Here is an 18606-nt window from a genome sequence, read left to right as displayed (position 1 = left end):
ATCATGACCTGTCCTTGAGTTTTTTATTAACAATACGGAAGAAAACATAGGTATGGATTGTAACACTTAACATGACAATTGCTGCGAGAATTAGTATTGTGTATGCATTATCCTGAAAGGTTCATTAATATTGTAATTGTCACAAATATTATTTTTATGGAAATTCGCACAGACAATACTCGTTTATTTTAATTAATTAATTAATTTTATTATTAATTAATTTAATTAATTTGCGGTTTATTTTCATCAAGTACAAGGTAGACATTTTACAGCCAAGTCACGAGTAAAAATGCACAGTCCTTAACACCAAAGTTCTACTTACCAATCGACACAAATGTAAAGCAATTTGTTGATAGAGATGATAAGGTACATCGTAATCGGCTATTTCAACTCCATGGAATATGAAATTAAATTCTTTTGAATATCTGCATTTCGGGAAAATGACTTCATAATATGTACGCCACGAAACATTTTTCCCCTTCATGACACTATTTCAATTTTATTAGTATACAAAAATAAACTTGTGTACACAATCCAACGTTTGACGTCCAGCCTCACATGCGATATGTTGATGCTCGTGTTGCGTTGCACATAAAACGTATTTATGTTACTTTTCTGTGTAAATTAATACCATTTCGTGACTGCAAATCACTCCACAAATATAACTGTTTCCATCAATTCACTTACCGCCTTTCTAGAGAAACAAATCTACACAATATATTCCAAAAACTAACTAAGCCGCATTACTTTCATAACAAAATTAGCTGCTGTGTCGATCGCACTGCCATCTACTTGTCATCGTCTCGGGGAACCAGTTTCTTGGGTCGTTTTCCACACTACGTTATTCAAGGCGCTGTAATTGGAACTAATTCACATACTTTTCACACACTGGTTATGAATATGTTACTACTATTTCGGGAACTTTCAAGAATTAACTCAAAATTGAGGGGTTCAGAGCACAAGTGACGTAACTCCATTGAAAACAGTTTTGAGAAAAGGGCACATTTAAATAACTTAGTCCTATGGTTAACTGTTGGAGCACAAACATAGTGGTGTCTCTGTGAGCAAGAATTTGAAACTTTGGACATACTTACTTCTAGCACTGAAAAGTTAATACTTCACATTTCTAAGCTATACATGTAACTAGATTTCCACGAAAAGTGGAGTTACGCCACTTGTGCTGTGAATCCCTCAATTATAGCAGGGCCCCATTTCATAATTTTGTGCTGGATTTTGGATGATTTTTTTTCCGGCAACCCAAGGAAAGTTCACCAGAGTCGATTTCGTTCCCCGGTTTGGAGATGTGTATTCTAATGCAATTCTCCGAAATGGCCAATCTGTCAACGCACACACAAAGAGAGAGAGAGAGAGAGAGAGAGAGAGAGAGAAGAGGCGAATAAACATTGAAAAAAAAAACGAATCATACAATAAGTGGTAGAAACAGGAGAAGAAAGAAGAAGAGAAGGAAAGGTTGAAAGAAAGAGAAACAGATAAAAGATTAAGGGCGGACAGAAAGAAAGTTAGAAAAACGGAGAAAGAAAGACAAGTAGGAGGAGAAACAAAAAGAGGAACAGTGGAAGAATGAGAGAGAGAGAGGGGTGGGTGCCTATTCCAATGGAATTCTCTGGCTACGCCGTTGTTAGCATCATCAAGATTGGTAGCGGATCCTTTAACTTTTACAATCGCCGAACTATTTTCAGTGGTCTCTTGTTTTGAGGGGGACAGGTTCTACTCCGAAGACAATGTTTGGCAAAGTTTGTTTTCAGTACACTTAATGCACTCCAAACTGTTTAATCGGAAACACACTGACATGAGCCTCCACCAGGAATCGAACATCTTTCACAAAACGCACGTGTTGGTGTCTTATTATCATACGTGCTTGTGTGCATATGTCTCTACATCTTTGTACATATTATTGTTATTTTGCATCGGTTTCCTGCCGTTTTTGATTAATCTGGACGATGAGCATGAGTGATGACTAGATAAAAGTGATAAAGGGACATTCACAAAGAACAAACCCTTAGCCATTTCGAGACTTGAACCCTGGACCAGATTGAAAGTCTATCACTTAAGGAGCTCGGCCACAGAACCAGCACGCTCGTCTGTGGATACATATACTGATAATATAGGTTTTATACAGATACATTATTGGAGCGCTTCTCATTGTAAGGCTTATTGTAATTAAAGTATATTTTATTTGAGTAGAGTGTAATTACTTGTAAGAAATGCAAACCAATAAACATTAATTCATTAGAAGTTATTTTTATGACGTATTATTACTTTTCTCATTCGTTTCTTTTCACAGTGTCAACGTATATTAAATTTTGAATTCTATTCATTGTAAAATGTTTGCTGAATTTGAATTTCAACACACACCTAGGTATATTCGGAAAAATATACACACTTAAAAATATGCGTTTGGTGATGTTGATGGGGAAGGTTTACAATGGGGATACCGTGGAATTAGACGTTAGTACGAAACCATTTGAGTTTTTGTTTTAAGGTCACTTTATGCCCACATAGACTAATGGGGATTGGACGTACAGTTTGAAGTGAGATCCGAACCACTATGTGTTCCGGGCACTTCTTGAAATTGAAAAACGTGAACGGATACTGGTTGCTAGAGTATGTCGGTGTAATAATTCATGGTGTCGCGAAAGATTAAAAGGGCAATTAAATTTACAAATTCCTGACATTTTTCAGTTTGCAGCTTTTCATTCTGTACAATTTAATTAAACATTAAACAGAGGCGTGCGTTTCAATATGTTCCTGAAAGGATTGTGCAAGGAGGTATTAATCTCGAATTTATTGCATTAAGAAAAAGCACTTCATCGCCAGAACGTTCTTGCTACGAAGGCACGTACTGAGATTTGGAGGTATGGTTCCACGCATTCTCGTTCCATTTATTTGAGGCTGAGTAAAACCTAGGGCCGCCTTATGCAAGGACAAGGTAGGAAAAAATCCGGCATTAGGTCTCCCACTCCGGGAATCGAATCCGGGTATTCCCCGTGATACATATTTGACAGTCAATTACAATTTCGCTTTATGTTCACATACATTTTCTAGTTGGGGGATGCTATCCCCCCGCAACCCCCTCCACTTGGAACGCTGGCTGTGACGAGTTCGCAGTCTTGTTAATTTTCAAGGACTTTCTATTCTCTTTCTTAACCTGGGCGTTATCATCTTCGACGCCCCAACTCACATTTCTGTGTGCCTACACCTACCAGCACACACAGTTCCCTCTATTCGAACGTTGTTAACCATCAGATGTAAAAAAAAGTCAACACAAAGACCAAGTAAATGCACGCCCAACTAATTAAATGAAACTTGATTACAAATCAGGTCAACAACCTACATGATTACCTAGTTTCCAGAGGAACAGGTTGATGGTGCCACAGTAGTATATCAAGAAATACTCCCATGTTATACTCTTTCTAACGCTCAAATTTCGTTTCCGTAAGACAGCAATTTTTTACTGAAATTAATTATTTATGTTTTTATGTACTTGTAATTTCTCTTCGATCTTACTTAAGCAGTTAAAGATCTACGATTCTTGTTAACTCAGTAGTTCTTTTACGGAAACATATTTTGTTCTTCGACCTGAATTTTAAATGACAACAGTACTACATACTTCTATTATAGATTTGTTGTTCAAGAAAGCTCACAAATCTGAACATGCAGTATACCTCACCCAGTGATGATCTACGCATGTAAAAACGTACATAGACGTAATGCCAGCAATACCAAAAAGAAAGAATTCAAATTTAATCGCTGCGACAGCCCTAAAAGTGGTGAAGTACAAGATAGAAGGCAAGCATATGGAACCATAATATCTAGTTAATAATTATGCTCCAGGGTATGAACACAAAAAAAAGTATTAAGAGCGAAAGAGAAATGAGAGAGATATGAAAGAAAGGAGAGATAGAGAGAGGGAGGGAGGACGAAGAAAAAACCCAGCAACGAATCAGCTAAAGTGAATAAGGAAACAGAAGGATACGCTTGGGAAGTAAGGAAAGATGCTAAACATCAAGAAGAAATACACAGATGAGAAAAATAGAAAGTCATACCCAACAAAGGAGAAAATAAGAAAATGGAATATAGCTATTTCTTTTGAAAACAAAATAACAGTCACGCGTTACTTTTTGAAGCAAAGTTTTAGATACAATGTTTTTACTTTTGGAAACAAAGTTTCGGTAACACGTTAGTTTTGAAGCAAAAGTAACTGTAACGCATTACTGTAGTTACGCAAGTCTAACTATATCAGAAAAGAGAAATGGACGAGCTAGAAATGTTTGAATGTAAAGGAAGAAGATTGTTAGATATGAATCGTTTGTATTTGTACTTCTATTTTTTGTTATTTTACGTTGCTTTTCTAATACTTTTGTTTAATCGCGACGATGAGAATGAACGATAATGAAGAGAAACTGATATAGGGACAATCACAAAGAACATCCATGCCTGTCAAGTCCGGGAACTTCAGTGGCAAGATCGTAAGTTTGGGATAGAAATGGATTTGTAGGGTGCGGAATATGTGTGTCTGTGAACATCTTTTCAACAAGTCGTTGTATTTACTTGCACGTCACAGTGCATACTAAGACGATGCATATGAAGAACTACATAGAAAAAAATTCCGTCTAAAGAAGAACATATCTTCGAAACTGTGAGTATGTTGGAGAACAATTACAATCGTGGTCAACCTTAGCAACCTTATTCTAAAGTTGCTGCAAGAGTCGACTCGTCCTGCAGAATCTGCTTAACAATGTAGTTACAAGGGGAATGCCCTGTGCAGATAAACCATGAAACAGTGGATGGATCGTGACTGAACAGGCACCGAAAACTTTCGCAACGTTTTGCCTTCAGTTTCCTATCACGACGGCTCTTCATTCTGTGGCTCATTACAGTCATGAAAGGCCTGGTACGTTACGCAACTGCTACGTCGCACCTTGTAGGCGTGGCTTAACGCTACAGTTAGGCTTATAAGGCATTGTTTTTCATAAGACAAGACTATCTTAAACCAACGCCAGTGGCGCAAACTTTTGATATCTTAAACCAACGCCAGTGGCGCACGATATTTTCGCGGAATTTACTTATCCTGCAAGTTGTGTACAAAATTCAAACTTTTTTTCTATTTTGCACGGAAAACTGCATTTTTTCATTACATAACATCTATCTCAATATTCTGATGTAGTTCTTGAATATTCTAAAGTTTCTTGGTAAATTCATGCTTATAATTGGAGAATTATATTTACACACCAATATTAATCAAAATTTTGAGCAAATTTTAATTATTGCAATTTTAAAGTATCGGTGAGAATCGGTAAGAGTATCGGTATCGGTTCAAAGTGGTATCGGCTCAGCCCTAATTTTTATTTTAATATAATTAATAATATTATATATAATATAATATATAATATATTTAATACTGGTATAATTTTATTTTTATATACTCGTAAATTCATCACATTTTTCCTAGATGTAGCTTTTGTTTGTGTATATTTTTTTTACTATATAGGGCATCAAGTCATTATTTGTATTAATATTGTTCAAAATGAAATGTTGTATGGCTTAATTGTAACCCTATTGAGATAATAAACAATAATAATAATAATAATGTTTCATACAATAATATATGTTATACGTAGGCTGAGACTTTGCCCCAAATTTCTTTTTTATTCCTTGCCAAAAAATGTAGGCTCTTACGTTAAGAACCATTTCCAGCCATTTCTGAAAGGAATACACAAATACATAGTGGCTGTTTTTGTTTATTTTAGTCATAAGTGCCTATTTCGAAGGTGTGCTTAATCCTGGAAAATTATGACAAATGTATTTTTTCGGTGCTTTTCTATAGTTTCTACGCGTAGTGCTTATCGATTCTCATCCTGGTTATAAGCCCTTACCCTCCCTTATATTCATAATAGCAATGTGACCACGGATAATAATGTAATATAGGGCACTGAAAAAGTATCATATTACAGGTGTAACAAATTATTATCAAATATTTTGGTAACACTCAGTCAAATTTAGATTGTGAGAGTTCTTTAAATGTATAATGAAACATTGTTTTCTTAAGCGGAGGTACTTTATTCTTAAAATAAAATATACTTACTGGTAAATTATTGGGTGGGTTCGACCCCCACAGGCCCCACTGACCAACGCTATCATTTCTGCACATTGGAATCCATGAGTATTACCGTGCAAATTGTCCATCGCCATGTTCGTGCACTTTATTTAACCCAATAAGAGCTTCAAGAATTAAAAGAAAACTCAAAACAATCTGTTGACTACTTCTGCATAAGCATACATAAAAATCAGTCTCTTAAAAAACATAGGATGTAAGAGAAAAATTAATGAAAATAGTCATGGACATTTTGCACGTTAATACTCATGGATCCCACTGTACGTTCTTGTTGCTGGAGCAACTTGCTGTCAGTTTCTCAATACCTTTCCTCACGTGTCATCTCGCTTCCTGTCACACTTTTCATTCCACGAAAGACCGCCAAAGAAAAGTCATTGTTTCGCCGTTGTTAAAAAGTGGATCTTAATGGGGCTTAAATATTAGCATTTGTCACCTGACTAGGATTCCCCTTGTGCATTTTGCGAGTTTTGGATTCTTGCAAGAAGACAATAGTATGTGCAAAAACGAACAGATGGCATTTTGGGCGAGGTTTTTTTCACCTTCTTCTATCCTTCAGCGCGGCACGCATGAGACAGGCGACGGGTGTTTTTTCTTCTTACGTAACTCTTGGTTTGTTCGTCGGGAAATCGCCTTTAGCTAACACATGTGGCTTTCGCCGTATTCAGGATTGCTTCTTGGTAAAAATGCGCTGACCAGTCTTGCTTGTCAAATATTGCACACTTATTCTGTTTGCTAATTGCAATGCAGTTAAAACTTTTAACTTAAAAGTTTGTGCTTTTGCTAATTGCAATGCAGTTGAAGGTTTGAGCTGCAATTCTAGTATTCTGCAGTACTTCTGAAGCAATCTGATTTTAGAAATCAGATCTCAATGCAATGCAATTTTACGTGCTTTTTAGTTATTCGATCGATTGATTGACTTTACTTCCCTTTTCTTACACTTTAGCCGGACCCTGTGGCCGAATGTCGGCCTCCGAGGCGGCGTGGTTAGCAGAGCGCGCTACAACGCCAGGGGTTCCGGGTTCGAGTCCCAGGTAAGGCATGGGTATTTGTGTTTCTTCAGATAATAAGAAACTGAGAAACTGTAATAATTGAAAAGTGTGAATGGTGGGGATACCTCCGTGTAGGGGGTATTTTCTTTAAAAAAAAAAAGTGGTTAGCTCAAGGGTCCCGGGTTCGAATACCGTTGGCTGTTTGTGAATGTCCATTCATCAATTTCATCATTTCATCACTCATCCCCATCTTTGCAAATTAGCCAAGAGGCACAAAACGCGAAGTAAAATAAACTAAGTCAATCAATCAATCAATTTTCTTACACTTTAGGCTAATCGCGAAGATGCGGATGAGTGATGGTATGATGAAATTGATAAAGGGACCACTCCGCCACGGTTAGGTGTCATTTTTATAAAATCGATTTGCGTAGTTTATGTATGAGTATTATGTATAGATGTGTGTGTGTGTGTGTGTGTGTGTGTGTGTGTGTGTGTGTGTGTGTGTGTGTGTGTGTGTGTGTGTGTGTGTGTGTGTGTGTGTGTGTTATTGAGGTTTTCATCTTGCAGCTTAACGTTATAATTTGGGGACGTTTTGGGATCGACGCGACAGAATAGTAATCAGCTGGGAACGGATTTTATGTAGTAAAAATGTACTAAATATGTAAAAACATATTTAGTTATTTTCACCAAAATATGTAGTTATATATGGACTTAAAATTGTAAACATTGTCTTTTTAATAATATAAGACACTACAAAAGCTACACAAAATACAATTGTAAAACAACACAAAATGTGTTTTCATTTTCTGTTTCCAAAACAATGAATAACAAAATTTTGTTGTAAGTGTTCGGACGTGAATTTCCTCTGTTGTCTCTTAAAATGGATTTATATTGACTAAAAATACATTGAATATCGCAAGAAGTAATGCGAGTGTATTTGAAATTTGTGAGTTATTCGCAAGAAATTCAACCATTTTTTTCGGTCACATGGGGAAACATGTAGTTTTTGCGCGAATATGGAGTATATGTTGAGAAATATTCTGAAATATGGAAATAATCTTTAAAAATAACTAAAATATGTAAAACATGAGCCAAAAGATAATATATGTAAAAATATGGAAAATAAAAACTGAATATTCCGAGTCTACGTAAAGATAATGCAAAATATAACTGATTTCAGCTTCATACATAAATATGTATTTACATATAAATCCGTTTCCTGGTAATCAGCAACATACCCCTACTATTATGGGGACAGACCGACCCATGGAGAGAACTGTTTATCCAAACCCACTCTCACTGAGTTCACTGTTTAGAACACTAACTCATTCTCACCCCGCACCGCCTTCTATCATAGCCATTCGTTGACCTTTCTCCTTACGCTTTCCCTGCGGAATTTTCGAACTTTTCCAGCTGCCTGGCAAGTAAAGAATGCCTTACCTGGCATAGTCTGCTGATGGTTTGAACTTTCTAAGGATAGCCTTGGCTCTCTTGGTCAAGCCGTACGTGCCCTTACAAACAATATATGCAATACAAATACTAGGCAAACCCATGCATTTGGCGATCCGTTGGCAGAGAATGAAGCAAGGGAGTTTACTTAAGATTTGCTGCTCCTGCAAATAGGAAAAGTTCTCCAAATGTCAACCTCGGTTCCACGTAACACATCCTGAACTGCATTTTGCAGACTAACGAGACCCTGGCGTCTGGACTCATAGCTAGTGTAATCCTCTGTGGGGTTCGTGCTTTGTCGTGTTATTGTTTCTTCATCCATCTCATTACCATTCATCCTCATATTCGCGATTAGTCAAAAGTGGCAGTAAAGCGAAGTAAAATAAAACAAATCAATCAATCAATCCAAATTGGAAATGCTAGCTTGAATAGGATAACTAACCGACTCTTCAACTAGTCGAAAGTATCTATCCGCAAATAGTAGCAAATAAGAGTTCTCCATGGGTCCCATGTTCTTGTTTCCTTTGGAGTTCTGATAAATTCTTCATACCTGATAATAAAGTTTTCTAACGAAAATGATATAGGTAAATACGTACGGACGTCCAATCACATGTGAATATATCACAGGATTATTCAGTGGCTCGTATGTTTAGAATCGATGTAGTGTCGTCGCAACAAACTGGCTTCTGGAAAGTACCGGAACAAACACTGCAAACATAAATGCATTTGATTTGAAGCAGCAGCATTATATTAACACCTTGTTTGATGTAGTATGATTATACGTATCTATGCATGTAGTTTCGCTTCCCCTTGAAATATCGCTCTATACTACAACGCAATGGGTGATATTCAACTTGGCGTTATCACGGAGTGTACTCTGGGGGACAAATGCGTCAAACAGTTTTGTGTATGAGAAGTCTTCTTACAGCGAGAAAATTTGCATTTTCACCACACTGCACACTTTTCACGGTTTCTGTAGGGTTTCGGAAAAGTCAAAAAGTACACATTCTTCATATGATCACGATAATCATACCTTGAAATACTTCGTCAAAGACCATACGCACATGCTTACGTGACATGTTTTCAACGCAGGATCTGATCTGTTTGCCGGAAATATGGCGATATGAATTGTGGGGGAAGTTGTTCACTGAATACAATCTAATAGGTGCCGGTTTATCAAAACTTCCATAAAACAGAAAACATACATTCCGCTTGTCGGTGGGCAAACAAGCGTTGTACGGAAGAAGGAGTTTACGTACCCTGCCTCTAAACGTTTCGCCCACGTCCTTTCCCAGGCTGGGAAAACAACACGCCTTACAATGTCCTTCGCGGTGGGAAAATAAAGATATCGTGAAGGAAGAAGTTTAAAAGACCAGGTACGGCTTCATACATTGTGTGAATCTTCGCTAACGTTCTTATTTCATTGCGTTGATGCTCAAACCTTCTAGCCTCGTTTCTACCCTGAATCGATACATCGACCGCGAAATGCCACCATTCAACCTCTGTGTTGTGTGTGACATTGACATTAGTCATTCACGTACTCGGCACTGTTAGCGACATTGTCACAACAAATGTTTCCAGTAACAGTCTGACACATTCTTCTTGTTAAACAAAAAGGAAAATTATTTTTACAACAAGAAAATATGTACACAGTGCGTCTACCAAGTTTTAAAATTAGCGTTATTAAAAGATTTGCCTGAAAGAAATTACATTTTTATTATTTATACATGCCTTCTAACTGTACACATTGATTTTCCCGGTTGTACAACTTCTGGAATCTGGATATCTCTGCAGTAGACGTCGTCCTTGCAATGGTGTGCAATGTATAGTGGGACCATGAGCAAAAGAACCTGCGCAGAACGGCTGTCCTGTGAATCGTACTTGCGCCGGGAGGGTAAGGGTAAGTGGAGCATGCTTACCCGTGGGCTGAGCTGAACTAATGGAGGGGAAGATGCGTGAAGGCATGTGACCAAAGGTTCTTCTGTTTGTGGTCCCATTGTACAAGTCACGGCTTCCTGGATGTTCGAAATCGTGTCAAAGAGAAGCCCCCATCAAGATCCGTTTTAAAGCTCGAAATGGTAAATGCAGCTATGGGGAGCAAGTAGTATCCTGTTCGAATGCTTTCCGATGGTAAATACGATTTCGTGTCGCAATGAGAACAACATCGATAAATTCGTCAATTGCTGCTTGAAAACCGTCACCTTTCGCTAAGAACGATAGCAGACGACGTGAACATCAGCAAGGACACAGCGAGGAAGATGGTAGTTGAAGAATTCGACGTGTTATACCCAGCATGTGTGAATGTGGTGACTGTTTCCTTTTGCACGACCACGCCCGTTCCATTTCCTGACAATCGTCAAAGCGTTTTTGGCCGTTTTGCTTGATGACTCTCCATATTTGCCAGACTTAGCACCTGCTGATTACTTTATGTTTCCAAAACCGAAATCTCACTTTAAGGGACGTATCTTTGATTTCGGGCATCCAGAAAGCCATGACGATTACATTAAACACCTGTGCAAAGGACGACTTCTCCAGAGGCATCCAGAAATTGCACGACTGTGTAAATCTATGTGTACAGTTAGAAGGAATGTATATGTCGAAGGCTAAACAATAAAAGTGTTATTTCTTTTACACAAATACTTTTTATAACGCCAGCTCTAAAACTTAGACGCACTGTGTACATGCTCGATAACATTCATTAGATGCCTCTCAGGATATGAAAAATTCTTCTTAGTTCATTAATAAATCAAATCAAATCCAAGTATCTTTCACTTCTTACCAAGCATAATACTTATATGCATCGATTGTTTGTGCTAAAATATTTCTTTTTCACAATTCAACTTAGCAGGTTTTTGCAACATTAAATCTTAATCTATACTTCTCCACTTTTCTCTCCAACTCACCAAAACAAAAAAAAAGGTCGCAATTCCTATAGCAGCCCGAGTTCCCAAGATATTCAAGAGGTACGGCAGCCGTGTAGTGGACATGTGACGTGCAGAATGACGCTACAGTCCGTCAATATTCAAGCATACGTGACTGTCAAGGCCAAGTCTAGTTTCCGTTCCTCATTGTTACGGAATTCCGCTGTGATGTCACGCATGGATATAGGCTTTTATGGACACAAAATTTACATCGAAACCAAGGGACTGTGTTGAAATGATTGTATATTCATCGCATTAAAAATACATGCGGCTGGCTGTCCATTTTGCCGTTTCGACTCTCTCTCTCTCTCTCTCTCTCTCTCTCTGTGTGTGTGTGTGTGTATGTATGCGTGTCTGTCGGTCTTTCAGCATTTCTCTATTTTCTATCCTTCTTTCAATATATATATATATATATATATATATATATATATATATATATATATATATATATATATGTATATATCTTCAGCATTTCTCTCTGTGTTTTACTCTCTCCTTCTTTCATTATCTCTGTATCTTTCAGTACCTCATTCATTCTCATTCAACAACCCTCTCTTGTTCACTTTTCGGAATTACTCTCTCTTTCATAGACATACGTCGCTTCCCTGCCAATTTTTGCTAATCGCGACCATTGCAATGAAACTTATGAAGGGACACTCACAAAACTACACCCATGCCCCCACCAGGACAAATGCGAAATTTGTGGTTATTTGGTCACTAAATTTAGGCTACCTTCGCACCAAGAAAAACGGCCTTAAAATTCCCAAACGGAAAATTATGGTCGAACAGATCCCTAAATGTGTCCATTGACATAAATTTCGACTCCAGTCACACATCAATTAAAGTTCATAAACTGCTGATGATGACCATTTGGCGCATGAAAATAAACACAGTAAAGCGTCGACGAGTACTTTTATCAGCAGCTGTGCCGTGCGATGGATTAAAAATGCATCAGTTGAGAAGATTAGAGATGATCATTTGAAAGAAACCAAAATTACATGTTTAACTAGCATATTCTATCTGTTATGTTTCAGTTTATTGAGTGATTGATTTGGTTAATTTACTTCGCTTTCCTGCCGATTATGGTTAATCGAATAGATGAGGATGAATGATGAAATTGATGAAGGGACATTCACGAAGAACACCCATGTCAAGGTCGGGATTCGTACTCTATTCGAATGGCGTCGTACCATTTCAGTTAATACATACATACATGCATAAACTGAATATATATATATATATATATATATATATATATATATATATATATATATATATGTATGTGTGTGTGTGTGTGTGTGTTTGTGCTGATTTCCACTCAAGCGTATTAAGACAGAACAATTTTTCAGCCACGAATCTATACGCCAGTAAGCCTAAATCTTTCTCTATTTAAAACGTAGGATGAAGGAAGAAATATCTAACATATTTAGTCTGTGAAACATTAAGTGTTGTAAGAATAAGACACCAAGCTTTTTGCAGACTAACGAGGCTCTGGCGTCTGAAGCCATGGCCAGTATAATCCTGTATTGGACTTTGTTATGTGGTGTCCATATGGGTTTGTCCATTCATCTTTCATCTTATTACCATTCATCCTCATCTTCGCGATTTGCCAAAATTGGCAGAAAAGCAAAGTTAAATAAACTAATTCAATCAATAAAACAAACCAAGCTTACAAAATGACACTGCTGTTTATAAAATTACATAAAAGGAACGAAGCAAGAAGAACAAGCAGCTAGTGGAATATTCAGAAGCAATAGAAAGTGTAAGACCGATGAAAGTTGCCCTCGTGACAAGAATTGCACAGATGGCCAGATAACCTACAAAACATTGAACGTTAACATGGCTACTCCGAAGGGAAATTGGATCAAAGTTCTGCATAAAGAAAACATGCCAGCAAGAAGTTGTTTAACACTATTGAAACAGTAAAGTGCCTACAAAGACACCTATCAACACTTACTTCTATGTTAAATAATGCTTTTAGGAGAAGGCCATGTTGCAGGCTTTATTTTTGATAAAGTGATGAAAATTTTAAGGTTTCTGAAATAAAAACTTTCGAAATGCAAAGTTTAGCCATGGATATGATTTTGTGCATCAAAAGCTCCAGGTTTTTGATTCTTTGAATAATAAGTTCAAGGAACCATTGCTGGTAATAAGGCACACACAGAACCCAAAAGGTGTCGATTGACACAAATATGTTGACTCTAGTAACACATTAAAGTGCATTAACTGCTTAAAATGCAGTCATTGGTGCATCAAAATTCACACAGAAATGCATCAGTGTGCATCAAAAAGCATCAATTGAGAAGATCAAACAATAATGTCAAAGAAACTAAAATTACACGTTTAACGTGTCAATTGGAAACACAAAAAGTACATTTTTATTTTTGTCCCTAGAAAGAAAGTAAGCAATATTTTAAGTTATGATTTTAACCACAGGATCATTCCACTGTGTTTCTTCCTTTCTTTATGCATATAGTTTGCATATTCTCAAACGCCTAAAAGAAATATATTGTGATATATATATGTTAACATACATACATACATACATATATATGAGTGTGTTGGTGTGTGGGGGGGGGATGTGTGCCTGTGTATATGTATGTTTACATCTAGGTATACTTTTGATAATATACTTTATTTCAATTATGCACTGTATAATATTCTACTCGTATACTTTACTCAGTTATCGGTACAGATAGGTGTACGTTGCTTTTCTTTATATTCAGGCTAATTGTAGCGATGAGGATGAATAATGACTAGATTAAATTGTAGAAACAGCACGGGGACACTAGTATTTACTGTCTAGACAGAGATTCGAACTCGAAACCTTTGATGACGAGAGCGCTAGTCGACCATCAACGCTCATTGTGTTTGTTTTATATACCAAAGCATCATTTATCCTCTACGTCGCGGTTAACCTAAAGAGATGGGAAAGTGATGTTAAATAACAAATATTAATGTTACCCGGAAGGCGAATAGAGGACACGCCCCTTCATTCTCCATAGCAAGCGAATGTCAGATAAAATTACATATTTTACTCATGGTAATTATATTAGATTCATAATTACAAATAGAACTAGTGCATGTTCTTCGTAAGATAGCTATAATTTCATATTAAAAGCAGTGTGTTTTTAGGTGGGGGAGCACTGGCCTTGCTAGCTCCTACCTAGAAGAATCCTACACACGGCCTACGCCCATTCAATTATTCTGAACCATGGAACAGTATAGAAAATACTATGGTATCTGCAGAATCTGTCAGAAGTAATTTTCTTAATAAAACAGATTATTAATTTGAACTATAGATTATGGGGTGGTAAAGAATAAATCCTCCAGAAGAAAAAAACAAAACATGTGATATTTTAAACCGTGTAAGTGACAAGGTCACGAACATAGGTGGAGCTTTGTAGTTGTAGGGACAAATAAATGGCTCTCCCTTCCTAAATCGTGTTTAAAAACGAGATAAATAGTATACCAAAGCCACTAAGGGGTAACGCATAATTATAATTTTTATTTCCATAAAGTCAAAACTATGTTTTTTTTATGAGAAACTGTCGTGTGTGAAAAATAATCAATATTCCTTGCCCCACCAATAAAAGTGCATATATCCTGTTTTTGGTCATGTACCGAAATGAAAAGAAGAAAATGTTTTCACACTCACCCACATGTGCAGATCTCACAGATGCATTTCTCCTTCCCAGGCGTCGGAAGACGTCGAGATGAACTAGCTTCATTTTGCGTTTTTGAGTCGGTCTGTTTCACTGACTTCGATTCCAGGCGGCTGGAACCTGCAGAAGACTGGATCTTGGAGGTCGAACCCTGGACCGTTGTCGAACTCACGATAGCACTTTGCTGGGATTCACTCACTTTCGAGTCCGATACGGATTCTTGAGTGACGGATTCGATTCTCGTGGCCGACGAGGCGACGTTCGCGGATTCCTTTGAGGAGGATGTGCGTTGCTGACTTGATTCCGACACCGTGAGCCCCTCTGCGACACTTGCACCCTGGACCGATGCTCCCTGCTGGACGGATTCGAGGATTCCCACGGAATTTTTGCTCAGGTCGCTTCCCGAGTGTACGGTGACGATTTCGGAACTGCTACCGCTGGACTTTATGGCAGATGTGGCAGCGAGGGACGCTTGCTTGGATTCGAACCGGGAACTGCTTTGCTGGACGGAGGAGCTGCTGGATTCTTTCTTCGATTTGTTTAGCTCGCTGGAGGCTACGATGCTGGAAGATGCTTTTCTCTTGCTGGATTCTCCGGTACCCTCCACAACTCTTAATTCACTGGACCCTCCCGAAGAACTTATCTGCTTTAGCTCCGAACTTTCACCCACCACCATGGACGAGCTGGAAAAGCTTTCTTGCTTGGATTCGCTGCTGGCCTTTTCGACAGATGAGCTGTAAGACGACTCTATCTTTGACTGTCTTTCACTGGATTGTCCACTGTCAACGACCACCACACCTGAAGAGGCAGATTCCGTATTCTTGGACTCCAGAACCTGGCTGCTGCTCGAAGAACCATTGACGACAGCTCCGGATGACTCTTGGGTGCTGGTTTCTGCCACAACGGTGTCGCCGTTTGAGATCGCAAGCGTCTCACCACCGGACTTTGAGCTGACTTGGATGGACTCTTTGCGAGACGACGATGCCGACGTCGACTGTTTGCGCGTCTCGACGCTGGACGTCTTGACGGTGGTCGTCGTCGACGACGTTACCGACTGCTTCTTGGTTGCCGACGATGATTTATTCGCAGAGCCCTGCTTTTTGGACACCACCTCCGCCTTCGTGATAGTCATGTTGTCTTCTGTGTAATCCGCTTCGGTGAAAGGATCTTCAGGGTACAGATACGCGGACAGGCTGCTTCTTACCTCTGGAGAACGACTGGTGATACTGCTCGCCATCCTTGAGTTGGGAAAGTGACCTCGAGGCAGAGCTACCCACAGATCTCGCGAACGGACCAATCCTAGAACACACAGAAACCGGTCTCGGGACACTATGCGAGGGCGACAATTGAGATTACGAGAAATTCACAACGAGAAAAAGAAAAAAAACACAAGGAAAAAAGGGGAGGTGGTCTAGAACGCACTACCGCCCATTTAAAACCATGTTTGGATGTTTCTCTCAGCTGGAGTGGGCGTGCCTAGGTCTTCTTACGTCACGGCAACGTCATTTCCACCGTTTTCTCCTCATAACACTTGGCTAAGCTGTTTTGAAATTCCTTCAGTCCGGCTGAGAATTGCGACGCATGTCAACGCGTTCTGCGTCGACCAAACCGCACACGCACTCTGAACACAAGCGACAATCCCGCACCAATTTTTTCCGTCCGGATCCTACGGGGATCCAAGCGCGAATAAACCTTACTAAGCGCCCAGACTTTCATGCAGCCGTCGCCATGGCAACGCATGACAAAACATGAACCGCAAATGGAAAAAACAACAACCCCCTCCTCCCGCTCTTTCTCTATTCACAGCAATAACACCAAGATCTCCCATGCTGCTCTTTGTATGCTAATCTCGTGCCCATTCAGCCAATCAGAGACTAATTATGGTTCTTCCATGTTCCCATTCTCCCCCTCCACTCCTCTCCAACTTACTTGAGAACTCTCCATTGTAAAGTTATATGAAATATTGTGTGTTTTTGCGCAGGCGCAATGCAATCCTTCATGATCGACAGTGCGAAGGCCGTTCCCTTGCCACCAACTTCATTCAGTCGCCCGTGTTCAAGGCCCCTGATACACAACACGCGAGGCTTCAAATTCTAGCCACACGGTTAAAAATCGGCATCTCAAACCTCCCTACGTGCGTGTAAACTGAGAATTAAGGAATGTCCATGTTTAGAAATAGAGTTGAATAGTACGGTTACAGAAACGGTAGCGGGTGCTAATATCGTCGACGTTGGTGTCATTGTAACTACTGTCAAGCTTATCTAATTCGAACCTTTAATCCGATAGCACTCCTCTTCCTAGAAACGTATATAGGAAAAGTAATATTTTGTTTCCTTCACTTCTTTAGCTTGCCATGACCAGTGTCTCGAATTTTCTTTGCGGGTGCGTCATTTCATTATGATGGCATCATACATCATAAAATCGTTTATGGCCCTCCCCGATGACGCAGTGGTAACGTCTTTGCCTTGTAATCAACGGGTCCCGAGTTTGATACCAGGTGGAGGCACATAGTGGTTCGGATCCCACTTTAAACCGTAGGTCCAGTTCCGATTAGCCTTACTGTGTATAAAGTGGACTTAAAACACCAAATCTATCAATCAATCGTTTAGACTTGTGTAACTAAAAATAACTGCATATTTTTTCTTTAAGAGGAAGTCCCATTCTTCCTTTTATAGACTCAGAACAAAGGATGCGGGCCCATGATGTCATATTTTAAATAGAAATACATTTTGCTCGCGTAGGACAATTATTGCTATTGATGTTAATTGTTGTTGCTTTTATATCGCTACAGTTTAGAAAAAAACATATGTATTCATTGTCTCAGGTTTGGAGAATATTTTTTTGTTAAATTTATTTTTATCGTAACGTAATCCGAGCACAGGGTATGGGTAATTGAAAGGCAGAAGAGTAAAGAAGGATAATTCCTAAGTAGACATCAGTCTTTCTTCTATGTTTTCCTTCTCTGTGCCTCGTTTCTTTCTTGATTGTGATCAAACTTCATCTTCTACTTCTGATGTGCAAAACATGTATGCATAAAATTGGCTTAGAATAAGACTCTGATATCTAAAGGGCATTTTATGTTACCAACTTAATTATTGATTGATTTGCTTTATTTTACTTCGCATTTTGTGCCACTTTTGGCTAATTTCCGAAGATGGGGATGGTAATGGTGGGATGAAATTGATGAATGGACACTCACAAACTTCCATGCCCAGGCCGGGATTCGAACCCGAGACCCCTGACCGCGATGTTCTAACCACTTCGCCACGGAGGCCAGCAACTTAATTGAATGGATGAGAGAAAGAAGGGAAAGATTTCACATTTTGGTCATTTTGAGCTGAGATAGCCATTTTGTTACTTACGCTAAGCTGTATTAACTGACACAGAGAAAGCAAACATTCTCCCTCTCAGCACGTAGCAGTAGTCAGTAGGAAATATCATTGAGG

The 18606-nt window shown here is 38.8% G+C and overlaps 1 protein-coding gene across 1 annotated transcript in view; it reads right to left on the bottom strand.

Moving 5' to 3' along the window:
• The window catches only part of LOC145994616 (uncharacterized), a 124343-nt gene extending 107325 nt beyond the window's left edge, over positions 1-17018 (bottom strand). The window contains exon 1 of the mRNA XM_083130674.1: positions 15154-17018. Within this exon, the coding sequence (XP_082986800.1) occupies positions 15154-16397 (1244 nt within the window). The 5' untranslated portion in view covers positions 16398-17018. The remainder of the gene's footprint in view (positions 1-15153) is intronic.
• Between the last annotated feature and the right edge of the window lie 1588 nt (positions 17019-18606).

This window comes from Lepisma saccharinum, chromosome 11 (genome assembly GCF_977018435.1).
Source record: "Lepisma saccharinum chromosome 11, izLepSacc3.1, whole genome shotgun sequence".
Lineage (NCBI taxonomy): Eukaryota > Metazoa > Arthropoda > Insecta > Zygentoma > Lepismatidae > Lepisma > Lepisma saccharinum.
The sequence above is the reverse complement of the archived record's forward strand: the minus strand, read 5'-3'. Positions and strand labels throughout refer to the sequence as shown.